This window comes from Oncorhynchus keta, unplaced genomic scaffold (genome assembly GCF_023373465.1).
Source record: "Oncorhynchus keta strain PuntledgeMale-10-30-2019 unplaced genomic scaffold, Oket_V2 Un_contig_25684_pilon_pilon, whole genome shotgun sequence".
NCBI classification, from domain to species: Eukaryota; Metazoa; Chordata; class Actinopteri; order Salmoniformes; family Salmonidae; genus Oncorhynchus; species Oncorhynchus keta.
The window spans coordinates 1-18,500 of NW_026284570.1; the positions used below are offsets into that span (position 1 = coordinate 1).

At 40.9% G+C, this 18,500-nt stretch overlaps 1 protein-coding gene across 1 annotated transcript; it reads left to right on the forward strand.

Annotated features, from left to right (window-relative positions):
* Nucleotides 1-61: 61 nt before the first annotated feature.
* On the forward strand, nt 62-16,577 carry LOC127922433 (fibrillin-2-like; the record flags this gene model as incomplete). The annotated part of the gene is made up of 4 exons (XM_052506216.1): nt 62-183; nt 718-846; nt 10,830-10,955; nt 16,452-16,577. Coding segments are annotated over exons 1-4 (478 nt in total), but the record flags the coding sequence as incomplete, so codon positions are not given.
* Nucleotides 16,578-18,500: the final 1,923 nt, after the last annotated feature.

An 18,500-nucleotide genomic window follows, 5' to 3' on the forward strand; every position in this document is an offset into this window, starting at 1 on the left:
GTAGTGATTAATATGTGTCTTTGTTATAATAGATGTGGATGTGTCTCTCTTTGACAGACATCAATGAGTGTAAGGTGTTCCCCAGAATGTGTGTCCATGGAAAGTGTCGCAACACCATAGGCAGTTTCAGGTGCCACTGCGCCGGAGGATTTTCCCTCGATATGGAAGAACGCAACTGCACAGGTGAGACAATGACCTCATTGTGTCCCGTTATTATGGATAGAAATGATCTGTTAATACAGTTTGTCCCGATTGCGTGAACATTTTTCTCACAATAGGGATCACTTTTGCAAAACAGTTAACACAGCCCACCAAACTGAAGTGTGTTTGCGTAATGTACTTACAAAACATAAAAACTTGAAAAATACCAGTCACAAAATTCAACAAAACAGTATAATTTGTCATCGAATGAGAATATTTATTTAGCTAAATTAACATACGTTTGTTCTCAAAGTTTATATGTCGTGTACACAGTTTACACAGTTTTACAGCAGGTATAAACAACGTGGTGAAATGCTTACTTGCTCCCTCAACAGTGCAGTACAAATATCAATGTCAATATAAAAGATATGAGATGTTCTGCTGTCCTCTCTGTGTGTGTGTGTGTGTGTGTGTGTGTGTGTGTGTGTGTGTGTGTGTGTGTGTGTGTGTGTGTGTGTGTGTGTGTGTGTGTGTGTGTGTGTGGTGTGTGGTGTGTGTGTGTGTGTGTGTGTTCAGACATAGATGAGTGTCGTATCTCTCCGGACCTGTGTGGCCAAGGGGTTTGTGTCAACACTCCGGGTAGTTTTGAGTGTGAGTGTTCCGAGGGCTATGAGAGTGGCTTCATGATGATGAAGAACTGCATGGGTGAGTCCAACCTCTCTCTAGCTCTATCTCTCTCTTCCTCACTCTGCAGTATCTCTCTCTCTTCCTCACTCTACAATATCACTCTCTCGCTCTCTCTCTCTCTCTCCACAGTATCTTTCTGTCTCTCTCTCGCTCTCTCTCTATCTTCCTCTCTCTACAGTATCTCATCTCTCTCTCTTCCTCTATCTTTCAGTCTCTCTCTTCCTCTTTAGAGTCTCTCTCAATTTAATTTGAATTCAAAAGTATTTATTGGCTTGGGGAACATGTTTACATTGCTAAAGCAAGTCAAATAGATAATAAACAAAAGTGAAATAAACAGTCAAAATGAACATTAAACATTACACTCACAAAGGTTTTAAAGGAATTGAGATATTTCAAATTATCATATTATGGCTATGTACAGTGTTATAACAAAGTGCAAATAGTTAAAGTACAAAAGGGAAATTTAATAAACCGTCCGAGTGGCGCAGCGGTCTAAGGCACTGCATCTCAGCGCAAGAGACGTCACTACAGTCCCTGGTTTGAATCCAGGCTGTATCCACTCCGGCTGTGATTGGGAGTCCCATAGGGCGGCGCACAATTGGCCCAGCTGCCGTCCGGGTTTGACCGGGTAGGTCAAACATTAACTGACTTGCCTAGTTAAATAAAATAAAGGATAAATAAAAAATGTAATAAAAATATGGGTTGTATTTACAATGGTGTTTGTTCTTCACTGGTTGCCCTTTTCTTGTGGCAACAGGTCACAAATCTTGCTGCTGTGATGGCACACTGTGGGATTTCATACAGAAGATATGGGAGTTTATATGGGAATTTGTTGTGGGTCTGAGTAATCTGAGGGAAGTATGTGTCTCTAATATGGTCAAACATTTGGCAGGAGGTTAGAAAGTTCAGCTCAGGTTCCACCTCATTGTGTGGGCAGTGTGCAAATAGCCTGTCTTCTCTTGAGAGCCAGGTCTGCCTACAGCAGCCTCTCTCAATACCAAGGCTCTGCTCACTGAGTCTGTACATAGTCAAAGTTTTCCTTAATTTTGTGTCAGTCACAGTGGTCAGGTTTTTTGCCATTGTGTACTCTCTGTTTAGGGCCAAATAGCATTCTAGTTTGCTCTGTTTACATTTTTGTTGTTGTCATGATTTGGTTTGGGTCTAGTTGTGTTGCTGTCCCTGGAGACTCTGTTGGGTCTGTTTGTGTTTGGAGAGAGCCCCAGAACCAACTTGCCCAAGGAACTCTTCTCCAGGTTAATCTCTCTGCAAGTGGTAGCTTTGTTAGGAAGATTTGGGAATTGCTTCCTTTTAGGTGGTTGTAGAATTTAACAGCTCTTTTCTGGATTTTGACAATTAGCGGGTATCGGCCTAATTCTTTTCTGCATGCATTATTTGGTGTTTTATGTTGTACACAGGAGATGTTTTTGTAGAGTTCTGCATGTTCCATTTTGTGAATTTTTTGGTTGGTGAGCAGATCCCAGACCTCACAACCATATATGGCAATGGGTTCTATAACTGTTTCAAGTATTTTTAGCCAGATCTAATTGGGATGTCGAGTTTTATGTTCCTTTTGATGGCGTAGAAGGCTCTCTCTCTCTCTCTCTCTCTCTCTCTACAGTATCTCTCTCTCTTCATCTCTCCACAGTCTCTCTCTACAGTCTCTGTCTCTCTCTTCTCTCACTACAGTATCTCTCTGGGTGTTTCTCAAAATTCATACAACCATGCTCCGAGCCACGCAAATTGGAGCACGGGAGGGTTGGTATGAGTCCAAATCAAAGCATGAGTCCAAATTAAGAAAAGGAGGCACGGAGGGCACTTCTTTGTACATCTTTTGAAGCAAGCTTCCAACGGAAAGTATGCAAAGAAATATGACACAACCACATAAATAATGATGCAACATTTCTTGAAAGCAATGGCGGCTATTATTTGAGCTGAAGGGAGAGAAAATAGACTCTGGGTGTTTCTCAGTATGCATTCTGCCGTGCTCTACACTCTCATGCTCCAAGTGCATTCTCCGACGACGTTCTCTTGAGTATGTTCTTGTTAGTGAACCGTCGTCCAGCCAGGACAACAATGGCAATAGAGACGAAAGAAGATATACACAAAGCATACGTTTTACTTCATAACTATCAGCTAGCTTTATGTCCCTACTACAGTCCCTGGTTTCGTGAATTCAGGCTGTATCACATCCGCCGTGATTGGGAGTCCCACAGGGCGGCGCACAGCGTCGTCCAGGTTTGGTCGGGCAGGCCGTCATTGTAAATAAGAATTTGTACTTAACTGACTTGTTAAATAAAGGTTAAATAAATCATTAAATATGTGAAATGCAATAATGTACTGTAGCGAACCAGAAAGTTGAACAGGCAAAAGTGACCTAAAACTAGATAGATGTAAATTCTTTATGGGTAGCTAGTTAACAATTCTTCGTGGCTATCTGGCTAGCTAATAGTAGTAGCTAGCCAGTTAGCACTATTGACTTATTATTTGTATTTATTAAGGATCCCCATTAGCCGTTGCTAAGGCAGCAGCTACTCTTCCTGGGATCCAGCAACATTAAGGCAGTTATATACAATTTAAAATATTACATGACATTTCATAACACATAAAACTCCACTATCACACATATCTACAATACAACATCCCATGTGTATGTGTGTAGAGTGCCTATCATGTGGCAAAGGTCGCAAAGTTCAAGGGGGCCGAATACTTTCGCAAGGCACTGTACATATGATTAATATTAGGCTCCTGTGGCAGACTGGGTGCAGTGCACGCTGACACAGTGTACGGAGTTTCTTCCCGACACATTGGTGCGGCGGGCATTGTGTCAAGAAGCGGTGCGGCTTGGCTGGTTTGTGTTTCGGAAGGACGCACGGCTCTCGGCCTTAGCCTCTCCCGAGTCCGTGCGGGAGTTGCAGCGATAGGGACAAGACTGTAACTACCAATGGATTCCATGAAATTGAGAGAAAAAGAATTTGAAAAAAATGGTATAATAATAAGAAGAAGAACAAACGAATGCAGAGCTGCGCTTTATTACTTTCTCCCCATCTTAGCTACTGTTGTATCAACATGTTTTGACCATGACAGTTTACAATCCAAGCAGTTTACTCCAAGCAGTTTAGTTTCCTCAACTTGCTCAATTTCCCACATTATTCATTACAATATTTATTGAGGTTTAGGGTTTAGTGAATGATTTGTCCCGAATACAGTGCTTTTAGTTTGTTGAAATATAGGGTAACTTGTTCCTTGCCACCCATTCTGAAAATAAAGGTAAACTGTTGTCCCTTTCAGTCGCTGTAGTAGCTGACCTGTATAGTGTTGAGTCATCCGCATACATAGACACACAGGGCTTTACTCAAAGGCAGTGGCATGACGTTGGTAAGGTAGAAAAAGTAAAGGAGCCTGAGACAACTGAACCCTGATTCTACCTGGATTTTATTGGAGAGGCTTTTCATTAAAGAACACCCTCTGTGTTCTGTTAGATAGGTAACTCTTTATCCCCATAAAGCAGGGGTGTAAAGAAGCCATAACACCCTCTGTGTTCTGTTAGATAGGTAACTCTTTATCCACAATATAGCAGGGGTGTAAAGCCATAACACATACGTTTTTCCAGCAACAGACTGTGATCGATAATGTGAAAAGCCGCACTGAAGTCTAACAAAACACCCCCCACACAATAATTTTATCATCAATTTATCTCAGCCAATCATTAGTCATTTGTGTAGGTGGTGCTGTCCTTCCCTATAAGCTTGTTGAATGTCCTTCCTATAGTGGGTCTCGATCCCCCGGGACCACCCATACGAAAGTCTGTTGTCAAGTTGTTTACTGTGAAATAGCATTGTATCTGGTCAAACACCATTTTTTCCCCAAGAGTTTGTAACAGGCTGATTGGTTGGTTATTTGAGACAGTAAAGGGGGTTTTACTATTCTTGGATAGCGGAATTACTTTTGCTTCCCTCCAGGCCTGAGAGCACACACTTTCTAGTAGGCTTAAACTGAAGATGTGGCAATACTGTCCGCTAATTTTCCATCCAAGTTGTCAGACCCAGGTGGCTTGTCATTGTTGATAGACAACAATCGTTTTCACCTCTTCCACAATTACTTTACGGAATTAAGATTACAATTATTGTCTTTCATAATTTGGTCCGATACTGTATACTTGGATGTGTAGTGTCAGTGTTTGTTGCTGGCATGTCATGCCTAAATTTGAAAAAAAGCATTAAACTAGTTTGCAATATCAGTGGGTTTTGTGATGAATGAGTCATCTGATTCAATGAATGATGGAGCTGAGTTTGCCTTTTTTCCCAAAATTTCATTGACGGTGCTCCCAAAGCTTTTTACTATTTTTTTAATTTTTTATTTATTTATCTTTGTTTCATAGTGTTTCTTCTTTTATTCAGTTTAGTCACATGATTCTCAATTTGCAGTACATTTTGTCAATTGGTTGTACAGCCAGACCTATTTTGCCATTTATTTTTGCCTCATCCTTCTCAATAAAATAATTGTTCAATTCCTCATCAACCCAAGGGGATTTAATAGATTTTTACAGTCATTTTATTAATGCGTGCTGCTTATTAGTAACTGGAATGAGCAATTTCATAAATGTGTCAAGTGCAGTCCGGTTGCTCGTCATTACACACACAGACCAACAAATAGTCTTTACATCAATAACATATGAATCGCTTTAAAACTTATTGTATGACCTCTTATATACTATATTAGACCCAGCCTCTGGAACTTTGGTTTCTAGATATGGCTATTATATTGTGATCACTTCCATCCGATGGATTTGGATACTGCTTTTAAACAAATTCTGCAGCATTAGTAAAAAAGTGGTCAATATATGTTGATGATTTTATTCCTGTGCTGTTTGTAACTACCCTGGTAGGTTGACTGATAACCTAAACCAGGTTGCAGGGGAACTAGTTACAGTTTGGCTTTCTCTTGAGTGGGCAGCCTGATGAAAACCAGTCAATATTTAAATCACCCAGAAAATATACTTCTCGTTGATATCACATTACATTATCAAGCATTTCACACATATTATCCAGATACTGACTGTTAGCACTTGGTGGTCTGTATTATCAAAGTGAGTTTTCAGAGAACAGAATATGAATGTCATTTGTTTTGAAGCACATTATTGACTTCATTAACCTTGTTTCTTAAGCTACATATGTTAATGTGAGCAATTTTAACACTTTGCTTGATTGTTTTTCTGCTTTACTGGGAAGCTTAGCAGAGGTAGACATGCTCAGGTTATTTATGTTAGTGCAGGGTGAGCTGCACACAGTGACTTCCTGCCAGGGCAAAACCACCTCAGTGCAATAGTACCTTTCTGGTTCATAGGTATATGATTACTGTATACAATAGCTGTGGGATCAGCAGAGGCATTCCAGACCGACAACCGCCGAAACATCCATAACGAATGAATATCACTCTGAACTATTCATTCTAACCACGACAGAGAGGACGGACAAACTCTCCAACAGAAACTAGCAACAGAAACCCCGACGACACACTGAGCGTAAATATACTGTATATATTAATAGCAATTGTTCCCCGAATGAGTGAGCGTTCATGTGCAAAGGATTAGGATTTCAATGAATATAATTATCAACTGTGTGTTGTCTTATCTCAGGCGACCCCCACTTCCCTTTTGTCCACCAAGCGATGCGGTTTATCCCACTAGAAACTCCGTTATCATTTCCTTGTAACTATCTACTGTTTGTTTATGCATTTCTGTGAATTACTTAGTTAGTCAATAAAATTATTTAAGACAATTGATGTATGGATGACTCATAGTGAAGACTGGGTTCGTGCAGATAACCAACAATTTACAACATTTGGAATGAGACTAAACGTGAGGTAAAGAAGAATTCATTAATCAGAAGACTATATATTAGGAAAATTCTAACTTTGTAATCTGAATATTTTCCTTGGTGCCCCCGACTTCCCTAGTTAATTACAGTTACGATGATTAATCAGTTTAATCACGTAATACAATTACAGAGAATCTTTGATTAAAACTAAAAAGTCTTCATTTAATGATAGTAAAGACACAACATGTGTCTCTTGAAGCAGATTTGCGAGGGCCAGAGCCACAGAACTCACCTGAGAAGAGAGCTGCTGAGACGCCGGTTGCGTGGAGCCCAATACAGCCAAAGCGGCTCTGATCCAGAGAGCACAGGCCCAGTGGAAGGGGGCTGCGGTTGTCCAGGCTGTACCCAGGCAGTTGATTGACTAGGACAGTTAGGTGGAAGGGCATCCACAGCCATGGAGCTGTGGATGTTACAGGGGCTCAAAGGGATTTTGCGCCGATAATGATTATTCTTCTTCTTTCTGGTTCCGACACTCTTCCATTCACGCTCACCTGGAGTCCAACAAGGAGCAGCCATTTATACTCACCTGGAGTCCAACAAGGAGCAGCCATTTATACTCACCTGGAGTCCAACAATGAGCAGCCATTTATACTCACCTGGAGTCAAACAATGAGCTGCCATTTATACTCACCTGGAGTCCAACAAGGAGCAGCCATTTATACTCACCTGGAGTCCAACAAGGAGCAGCCATTTATACTCACCTGGAGTCCAACAAGGAGCAGCCATTTATACTCACCTGGAGTCCAACAATGAGCAGCCATTTATACTCACCTGGAGTCCAACAATGAGCTGCCATTTATACTCACCTGGAGTCCAACAATGAGCAGCCATTTATACTCACCTGGAGTCCAACAATGAGCTGCCATTTATACTCACCTGGAGTCCAACAAGGAGCAGCCATTTATACTCACCTGGAGTCCAACAAGGAGCAGCCATTTATACTCACCTGGAGTCCAACAAGGAGCAGCCATTTATACTCACCTGGAGTCCAAAAATGAGCAGCCATTTATACTCACCTGGAGTCCAACAATGAGCAGCCATTTATACTCACCTGGAGTCCAACAAGGAGCAGCCATTTATACTCACCTGGAGTCCAACAATGAGCAGCCATTTATACTCACCTGGAGTCCAACAATGAGCAGCCATTTATACTCACCTGGAGTCCAACAAGGAGCAGCCATTTATACTCACCTGGAGGCCAACAAGGAGCAGCCATTTATACTCACCTGGAGTCCAACAAGGAGCAGACATTTATACTCACCTGGAGTCCAACAAGGAGCAGCCATTTATACTCACCTGGAGTCCAACAAGGAGCAGCCATTTATACTCACCTGGAGTCCAACAATGAGCAGCCATGTATACTCACCTGGAGTCCAACAATGAGCTGCCATTTATACTCACCTGGAGTCCAACAATGAGCTGCCATTTATACTCACCTGGAGTCCAACAATGAGCAGCCATTTATACTCACCTGGAGTCCAACAATGAGCAGCCATTTATACTCACCTGGAGTCCAACAATGAGCAGCCATTTATACTCACCTGGAGTCCAACAATGAGCAGCCATTTATACTCACCTGGAGTCCAACAATGAGCAGCCATTTATACTCACCTGGAGTCCAACAATGAGCAGCCATTTATACTCACCTGGAGTCCAACAATGAGCTGCCATTTATACTCACCTGGAGTCCAACAATGAGCAGCCATTTATACTCACCTGGAGTCCAACAATGAGCTGCCATTTATACTTACCTGGAGTCCAACAATGAGCAGCCATTTATACTCACCTGGAGTCCAACAATGAGCAGCCATTTATACTCACCTGGAGTCCAACAATGAGCAGCCATTTATACTCACCTGGAGTCCAACAATGAGCAGCCATTTATACTCACCTGGAGTCCAACAATGAGCTGCCATTTATACTCACCTGGAGTCCAACAATGAGCAGCCATTTATACTCACCTGGAGTCCAACAATGAGCAGCCATTTATACTCACCTGGAGTCCAACAATGAGCAGCCATTTATACTCACCTGGAGTCCAACAATGAGCTGCCATTTATACTCACCTGGAGTCCAACAATGAGCAGCCATTTATACTCACCTGGAGTCCAACAATGAGCAGCCATTTATACTCACCTGGAGTCCAACAATGAGCAGCCATTTATACTCACCTGGAGTCCAACAATGAGCAGCCATTTATACTCACCTGGAGTCCAACAATGAGCAGCCATTTATACTCACCTGGAGTCCAACAATGAGCAGCCATTTATACTCACCTGGAGTCCAACAATGAGCTGCCATTTATACTCACCTGGAGTCCAACAATGAGCTGCCATTTATACTCACCTGGAGTCCAACAATGAGCAGCCATTTATACTCACCTGGAGTCCAACAATGAGCTGCCATTTATACTCACCTGGAGTCCAACAATGAGCTGCCATTTATACTCACCTGGAGTCCAACAATGAGCAGTCATTTACACTCACCTGGAGTCCAACAATGAGCAGCCATTTTCTGGTTCAAGCTCGTAGAGGGGTGCAGTGGCGGAAATGTACCATAGTCCAGGAAGGTCCCATTATCATCCCCTTGGATGTTTTGATAGGAAGCATTTAAAGATGCCGATACTCTCATGGAATCCTTATTCCGTAATATTCTGTTCAATACATTTTTCACAAATGAAGGAGTCCATCAGAACTTTCCCCGTGAAAACGACGAACATGTTGTTATGAAGTAAAACATGTTGTTATGAAGTAAAACATGTTGTTATGAAGTAAAACATGTTGTTATGAAGTAAAACATGTTGTTATGAAGTAAAACATGTTGTTATGAAGTAAAACATTTGCTTTGTGTATATCTTGTTTAGTCTCTATTGCCATTGTTGTCCTGGTTGGAAGACGGTTCAGTGAATGGGTACTGTAACTCCATAGTAAGTCAATAGGGCTAACTGGCTAGTTAGCCACAAAGAATTGGTAGCTACCCACGCAGAATGTACATCTATCTTTGCATAACATTCGTTTTAGGTAATTTTTCCTGTTTAACTAGCTGGCTAGCTACAATATTACGATTCACATATCTAGCTGATAATTATTACATAAGTAAAATGTTTGCTTTGTGTATATCTTGTTTCGTCTATTGTTGCCATTGTCCTGGCTGGAAGAAAGTTCAGTAAATGGGGGGAGGTGACGTAATTCAGTAAGGGGAGTGTGAGTGCTTTTCAAATGTATTGTTTAATGCATTCTCCACGAGAACGTGGTGGGATAATCCACTCGCAGCACGGTAGTGTCTCTATCTCTGCTTCCTGTTTACTCAGTATGGAATTAAAAACTCTTTTTTTTTTTTTTTATTTGACCTTTCTTTTACTAGGCAAGTCAGTTAAGAACACATTCTTATTTTCAATGACAGCCTAGGAACAGTGGGTTAACTACCTGTTCAGGGGCAGAATGACAGATTTGTACCTTGTCAGCTCGGGGATTTGAACTTGCAACCTTTCGGTTACTCGTCCAACGCTCTAACCACTAGGCTACCCTGCCGCCCCAGGAATCACCTGAAACACAACAAAATTACTACATATTCACGTTCTTCGACAACAACAAAAATAAATAAAAAAGTGAGCATTTGGAGACAGTGGTCAGGTAAACAAAACCAAAACATAGAGTGCTGTTTTACCTTGACCATAGACTGCTTCTAGGCATGTGTAATACCACTAAATGATGGTAAAAAGTTCAAATCTGCTGCACAGTAAAAACATTTGCATCATCAAGGCAAGTTTCAAAGTCACTTTTTTTGGGGGGGGGGCCAGAACTGTGGATATATAATATATATACTCTATCATTTATCAATTTGAAAGGAATGGGGCAGTCCCATTCCTTTCATATATTTTTTGAACCAATAGGACAGTAGAGGGGAATAGGAGGGGATTGAGTCAAAGGGCAGTGGACCGGTTTCGAACCAACTCTGGCATATATGGTATCGGGGTCCGTGGCACTAACCACTGGACCTCACAGGCCACCGTACAATGTGTTTTTTTTTATAGAAAGGATAAGTGTTTGTGATATGTTAGGGAGTTTCTCTGTCATCCCGTGTGTTACTAATACTGAATGACCTGTTGTGTGTATGTTCTCTCAGACATAGACGAGTGTGAGCGGGAACCGTCCCTGTGTCGTGGGGGGTCTTGTGAGAACACAGAGGGCAGCTACGAGTGTGTTTGCCCCCAGGGACACCAGCTCACTGTGGACGGGGCAGCGTGCGAGGGTGAGTAAGCAACACTGTAAATGTTAGACCTCAGTACACATGACAAATACTGAACATGTAACAAATACTGAACAAAAAATAGACAGATCAAATGAACACACAACAGTTACTGAACATTTTAACTACTGTTTGTTACTTTACAATAATGTGCCAAATCCCAGTCTACATTATAAACATCATGACAAAATACTCAACAACATAGGGTTTTTAACAACAACATGTAGGGTTCTTCTCAACAACATGTAGGGTTCTTCTCATTAGACATGTAGGGTTCTTCTCAACAACATGCAGGGTTCTTCTCACTAGACATGTATGGTTCTTCTCAACAACATGTAGGGTTCTTCTCAACAACATGCAGGGTTCTTCTCACTAGACATGTAGGGTTCTTCTCAACAACATGCAGGGTTCTTCTCAACAACTTGCAGGGTTCTTCTCAACAACATGTAGGGTTCTTCTCAACAACATGCATGGTTCTTCTCACTAGACATGTAGGGTTCTTCTCACTAGACATGTAGGGTTCTTCTCAACAACATGCATGGTTCTTCTCAACAACTTGCAGGGTTCTTCTCAACAACATGTAGGGTTCTTCTCAACAACATGCATGGTTCTTCTCACTAGACATGTAGGGTTCTTCTCACTAGACATGTAGGGTTCTTCTCAACAACATGCATGGTTCTTCTCACTAGACATGTAGGGTTCTTCTCACTAGACATGTAGGGTTCTTCTCAACAACATGCATGGTTCTTCTCATTAGACATGTAGGGTTATTCTCAACATCATGCAGGGTTCTTCTCAACAACATGCAGTGTTCTTCTCCATAGACATGCAGGGTTCTTCTCATTAGACATGTCGGGTTATTCTCAACATCATGCAGGGTTCTTCTCAACAACATGCAGGGTTCTTCTCACTAGACATGCAGGGTTCTTCTCAACAACATGCAGGGTTCTTCTCCATAGACATGCAGGGTTCTTCTCAACAACATGCAGGGTTCTTCTCAACAACATGCAGGGTTCTTCTCAACAACATGCAGTGTTCTTCTCCATAGACATGCAGGGTTCTTCTCCATAGACATGCAGGGTTCTTCTCAACAACATGCAGTGTTCTTCTCCATAGACATGTCGGGTTCTTCTCCATAGACATGCAGGGTTCTTCTCAACAACATGCAGGGTTCTTCTCAACAACATGCAGGGTTCTTCTCAACAACATGCAGGGTTCTTCTCCATAGACATGCAGGGTTCTTCTCCATAGACATGCATGGTTCTTCTCCATAGACATGCAGGGTTCTTCTCAACAACATGCAGGGTTCTTCTCAACAACATGCAGGGTTCTTCTCAACAACATGCAGGGTTCTTCTCCATAGACATGCAGGGTTCTTCTCAACAACATGCAGGGTTCTTCTCCATAGACATGCAGGGTTCTTCTCCATAGACATGCAGGGTTCTTCTCATTAGACATGTCGGGTTCTTCTCATTAGACATGCAGGGTTCTTCTCAACAACATGCAGGGTTCTTCTCATTAGACATGTAGGGTTCTTCTCAACAACATGCAGGGTTCTTCTCCATAGACATGTAGGGTTATAATCAGTGGTTGGAACCAAAATTATTTTACAATCTTTTCGTTCTAAACAGATCCACAATTTTCTTTGTTCCATTACACTGTTGCGACCAGCAAAATAAAGTTCAGAACCCCAAAAATATGACCAGCTCATTAAACTACTTCACCATTCAGTGCGGACAGAGCAGGCAAGCTATCAGAACAGGATAAGACCCAGGTGCAGACAGCTAGAGTCACAGATGTTTATTGACCCAACCACGGGGCAGGCAAAAGACAGGTTAAAGGCAGGCAGACGTCCGTAATCCAGGGCAGAGTCAGTAAGGTACAGAACGGCAGGCAGGCTTGGGGTCAGGGCAAACAGAATGGTAAGAACTGGCGAAACTAGGAAACAGAACTTGACAAAGCAGGGAGACTGAAAAACAACCTGGAAAAGACCTGACAAGACGAACTGACAACAGACAAAGAACACAGGTATAAATACACTGGGGATAATGAGGAAGATGAGTGACACCTGGAGGGGGGGTGGAGACAAGCACAAAGACAGGTGAAACAGATCAGGGTGTGACACAAGCTAGTTTTTTACGTGTGCGATGGACAGACAGGTGTAGCCTATGGCGCAAGATGCGACTGACATTTTTCTCTTGGGGAGAGAGCGAGAGAGGGTTGAGGAGGAGGCTTGAAGCGTTGGGTATCTTGTTATGACATGCATTATCTGAATTAGGCCCACAGAATTATATCTACAGAGGTACGGCTTCTATGGAGAAACTTTGAATGTCTTTGAACTTCAGAGTTGACTTAACGTTGGACCAGAGAAGCTAGTTAGTTAACAAAGCTTGTGTGTGCAGAGCGGCAACAGAATTAAAAACACATCTTAGTTTTTTGTAGTTAATAAATCCATCGTCAAATGTGATAATTTTACCTATAGTATCCTTAACTAGCATTGAAAAGTTAGTCTATTCTTCTCGAGCTAATTAAATAATGTCTCTTCCTATCTTCTCAATCAAGCTTGTACTGTCAGTACAGTAGCCTCTGCTTGGGAGGGGGGAGGGGCAGGTCGCCTAGACACACACTGGCAAAGTGTAGGGTTCTCCTCAACAACATCTAGGGTTCTTCTCAATAACATATAGGGTTCTTCTCATTAGACATGTAGGGTTCTTCTCATTAGACATGTTGGGTTCTTGTTTTTGTCACATTTTTCAGAAGAAAATGTCATCTAGAAAAAGAAATTGACAAAATATCAACAATTTCCTATGTATAAGTGGAGAACACATCTGTGGTTAGCCACACACATTTAGGTAAAAACAGATGTTTCTGAAGCTGAGAAAAATGTGTTGGCTATTGGGAAGATTCTGACTTTTGGAAAATGGCAGTCAAAGACCAAGACACAGAATTCAGACTATCAAACACCAAACACCAATTTAAATATAATCCTCATCTCTTCAAAGTAAGTTACTACATATAGTCCAGACTCCAGTTTGTAACATTATCTATAAAATGGGTTTTTAAATGATGTGTGATTCAATGTAGTGAGCTTTGAAATGATGGATATAAGTCCATTTAAAGGGGGTTATAATTCATGACATTTTGATGACGGTAGTCTGATAAACAAAGAAAAATATACATCGACATCAACTTTTTGATTCTTATTTTTATTTTTTGAAAATACTAATATAAATAAATGTCATTTTATCCTGTGGTGCCTGTGGTGCCTGTGGTGCCTGTGGTGCCTGGCCTTAAATGATATATAGCCAGTGATTATTTAAGGATATAACTAATTAATGCCCAATGAGCTTAGTTCAACTGACGTACCCCATCAGAACCCAAAATATAAAATAGTTTTACTCCGTTGTTTGTAAACAATGTAATTGTCAACAAACACTGTATAGCTTCAACACATGGCTAAAGCTATACTTTTGATACAATGAATGGTCGGTCCTTGCCTCCATAGCTCCCACTATGAATTTATGACTGGTTACATTTCTTGAGCCCCATCCATCAGTTGTTTACCCTCAAAAATGGTGGGGTGCCCACTTTTGTCATTGTTTGAATCACAGATTTCCCTTTAAGGCCCCATCAAATGTTGTCATTCACCTCTAGTCCTTCTGAGTAGGTTATGTCCAGTGTTACTAGGTCATTGCATTGCTAGGTCATAAGGCTAATCACCTGATGTCTTGTTTTTCTTTGTGACGTTTATATTAGCGGACATTTTTCCCACCACTCGCTCTCTCATCTTCTCAAATTGTCCTTTTCTTAACACAAATATTGATACAGTACAATGTAAACCCTTTCAATGAAGATTCTCCGTTGCGCATACTGTTTAACCCAGAATTAGGCTTAATCGGTGTGTGGGAAATCGACACTACAAAAATAAATGTCCTCTCACTGTCAACTGTGTTTATTTTCAGCAAACTGTTATGTTATTTTAATACATAATATTTGTATGAACATAACAAGATTCAACAATTGAGACATAAACTGAGCAAGTTCCACAGACATGTGACTAATAGAAATGGAATAATGTGTCCCTGAACAAAGTGGGGGGGGGGTTCAAAATCAAAAGTGACAGTCAGTATCTGGTGTGGCCATCAGCTGCATTAAGTCCTGCAGTGCATCTCCTCCTCATGGACTGCACCAGATTTGCCAGTTCTTGCTGTGAGATGTTACCCCACTCTTCCACCAAGGCACCTGCAAGTTCCCAGACATTTCTGGGGGTAGTGGCTCTTGCTCTCACCCTTCGATCCAACAGGTCCCAAACGCGCTCAATGGGATTGAGATCCGGGCTCTTTGCTGGCCATGACAGAACACTGACATTCCTGTCTTGCAGTAAGTCATGCACAGAATGAGCAGTATGGCTGGTGGCATCGTCATGCTGGAGGGTCATATCAGGATGAGCCTGCGGGAAGGGTTCCACATGAGGGAGGAGGATGTCTTCCCTGTAATGCACAGCGTTGAGATTGCCTGCAATGACAAAAAGCTCAGTCCGATGATGCTGTGACACACCGCCCCAGACCATGACGGAACCTCCACCTCTAAATCGATCCCGCTCCAGAGTACAGGCCTCGGTGTAATGCTCATTACGTCATTGATAAACCCGAATCTGACCATCACCCCTGGTGAGACAAAACCCGTGACTCGTCAGAGAAGAGCACTTTTTGCCAGTCCTGTCTGGTCCAGCGACGGTGGGTTTGTGCCCATAGGCGACGTTGTTGCTGATGATGTCTGGTGAGGACCTGCCTTACAACAGGCCTACAAGTCCTCAGTCCAGCCTCTCTCAGCCTAATGAGGACAGTCTGAGCACTGATGGAGGGATTGTGCGTTCCTGGTGTAACTCGGGCAGATGTTGTTGCCATCCTATACCTATTCCGCAGGTGTGATGTTCGGATGTACCGATCCTGTGCAGGTGTTGTTACAGGTGCAGGTGCAGGTGTTGCTGCCACTGCGAGGACAATCAGCTGTCTGTCCTTTCGCCCTGTAACGCTGTCTTAGGCGTCTCACAGTACGGACATTGCAATTTATTGCCCTGGCCACATCTACAGTCCTCATGCCTCCTTGCAGCATGTCTAAGGCATGTTCACGCAGATGAGGAGGGACCCTGGGCATCTTTCTTTTGGTATATTTCAGAGTCAGTAGAAAGGCCTCTTTAGTGTCCTAAATGTTCATAACCACGACTTTAATTGCCTACCGTCTGTAAGCTGTTAGTGTCTTAATGACCGTTCCACAGGTGCATGTTCATTAATTGTTTATGGTTCATTGAACAAGCATGGAAAACAGTGTTTAAACCCTTTAAAATGAAGATCTGTGAAGTTATTTGGAATTTTACGAATTATCTTTGAAAGACAGGGTCCTGAAAAGGGACATTTCTTTTTTTGCTGAGTTTATTTGGATATATTTATTTACATTTTGAGTAATTTAGCATGTGTTCACGAATGTTATCTTACACAGATTACAACGAGTGCGAGCAGAGCGTCAGCTTGTGTCGGAACGGCCAGTGTGTGAATGTGGCCGGTACCTACCACTGCTCATGTGACTCTGGTTACCAAGCAACTCCTGACAGACAGAGCTGCATAGGTATGGTCATTAAACTCTACCTTACAACATAAAAGATGAGTCATATGGTCCTTCTGTAGCACAGTTGGTAGAGCATGGCGCTTGTAACGCCAGGGTAGTGGGTTCGATTCCCGGGACCACCCATACGTAGAATGTATGCACACATGACTGTAAGTCGCTTTGGATAAAAGCGTCTGCTAAATGGCATATTTTTTTTTTTTTTTTTATATGTTAAATATGATGTCATGCTACGTGCCATTTACTCAGGTTTACATGTTCTAAAGTTCTGTTTTTCTTTTGTACTCTTGAGAAATCAATCTTAGAGCTATTACATTCAATGACATGCTAGTTATTTATTACATTCAATAACATGCTAGCTATTTATTACATTCAATAACATGCTAGCTATTTATTACATTCAATGACATGCTAGCTAACATGTCATGCTAGATATGTATTACATTCAATAACATGCTAGGTAACATGTCATGCTAGCTATTTATTACATTCAATAACATGCTAGCTAACATGTCATGCTAGCTATTTATTACATTCAATAACATGCTAGCTATTTATTACATTCAATGACATGCTAGCTCACATGTCATGCTATATATGTATTACATTCAATAACATGCTAGGTAACATGTCATGCTAGCTATTTATTACATCCAATAACATGCTAGCTATTTATTACATTCAATAACATGCTAGCTATTTATTACATTCAATAACATGCTAGCTAACATGTCATGCTAGCTATTTATTACATTCAATAACATGCTAGCTATTTATTACATTCAATAACATGCTCGCTAACATGTCATGCTAGCTATTTATTACATTCAATAACATGCTAGTTAACATGTCATGCTAGCTATTTATTACATTCAATGACATGCTAGCTATTTATTACATTCAATAACATGCTAGCTATTTATTACATTCAATGACATGCTAGCTAACATGTCATGCTAGATATGTATTACATTCAATAACATGCTAGGTAACATGTCATGCTAGCTATTTATTACATTCAATAACATGCTAGCTAACATGTCATGCTAGCTATTTATTACATTCAATAACATGCTAGCTATTTATTACATTCAATGACATGCTAGCTCACATGTCATGCTATATATGTATTACATTCAATAACATGCTAGGTAACATGTCATGCTAGCTATTTATTACATCCAATAACATGCTAGCTATTTATTACATTCAATAACATGCTAGCTATTTATTACATTCAATAACATGCTAGCTAACATGTCATGCTAGCTATTTATTACATTCAATAACATGCTAGCTATTTATTACATTCAATAACATGCTAGCTAACATGTCATGCTAGCTATTTATTACATTCAATAACATGCTAGTTAACATGTCATGCTAGCTATTTATTACATTCAATAACATGCTAGCTATTTATTACATTCAATGACATGCTAGCTAACATGTCATGCTATATATGTATTACATTCAATAACATGCTAGGTAACATGTCATGCTAGCTATTTATTACATCCAATAACATGCTAGCTATTTATTACATTCAATAACATGCTAGCTATTTATTACATTCAATAACATGCTCGCTAACATGTCATGCTAGCTATTTATTACATTCAATAACATGCTAGTTAACATGTCATGCTAGCTATTTATTACATTCAATAACATGCTAGCTAACATGTTATGCTAGCTATTTATTACATTCAGTAACATGCTCGCTAACATGTCATGCTAAATATTTATTACATTCAATAACATGCTAGCTAACATGTCATGCTAGCTATTTATTACATTCAATAACATGCTAGCTAACATGTTATGCTAGCTATTTATTACATTACACCGTTGTTCCTAGCCTGTTTCCTTAGTTGTTCCTAACCTGTTTCCTTAGTTGTTCCTAACCTGTTTCCTTAGTTGTTC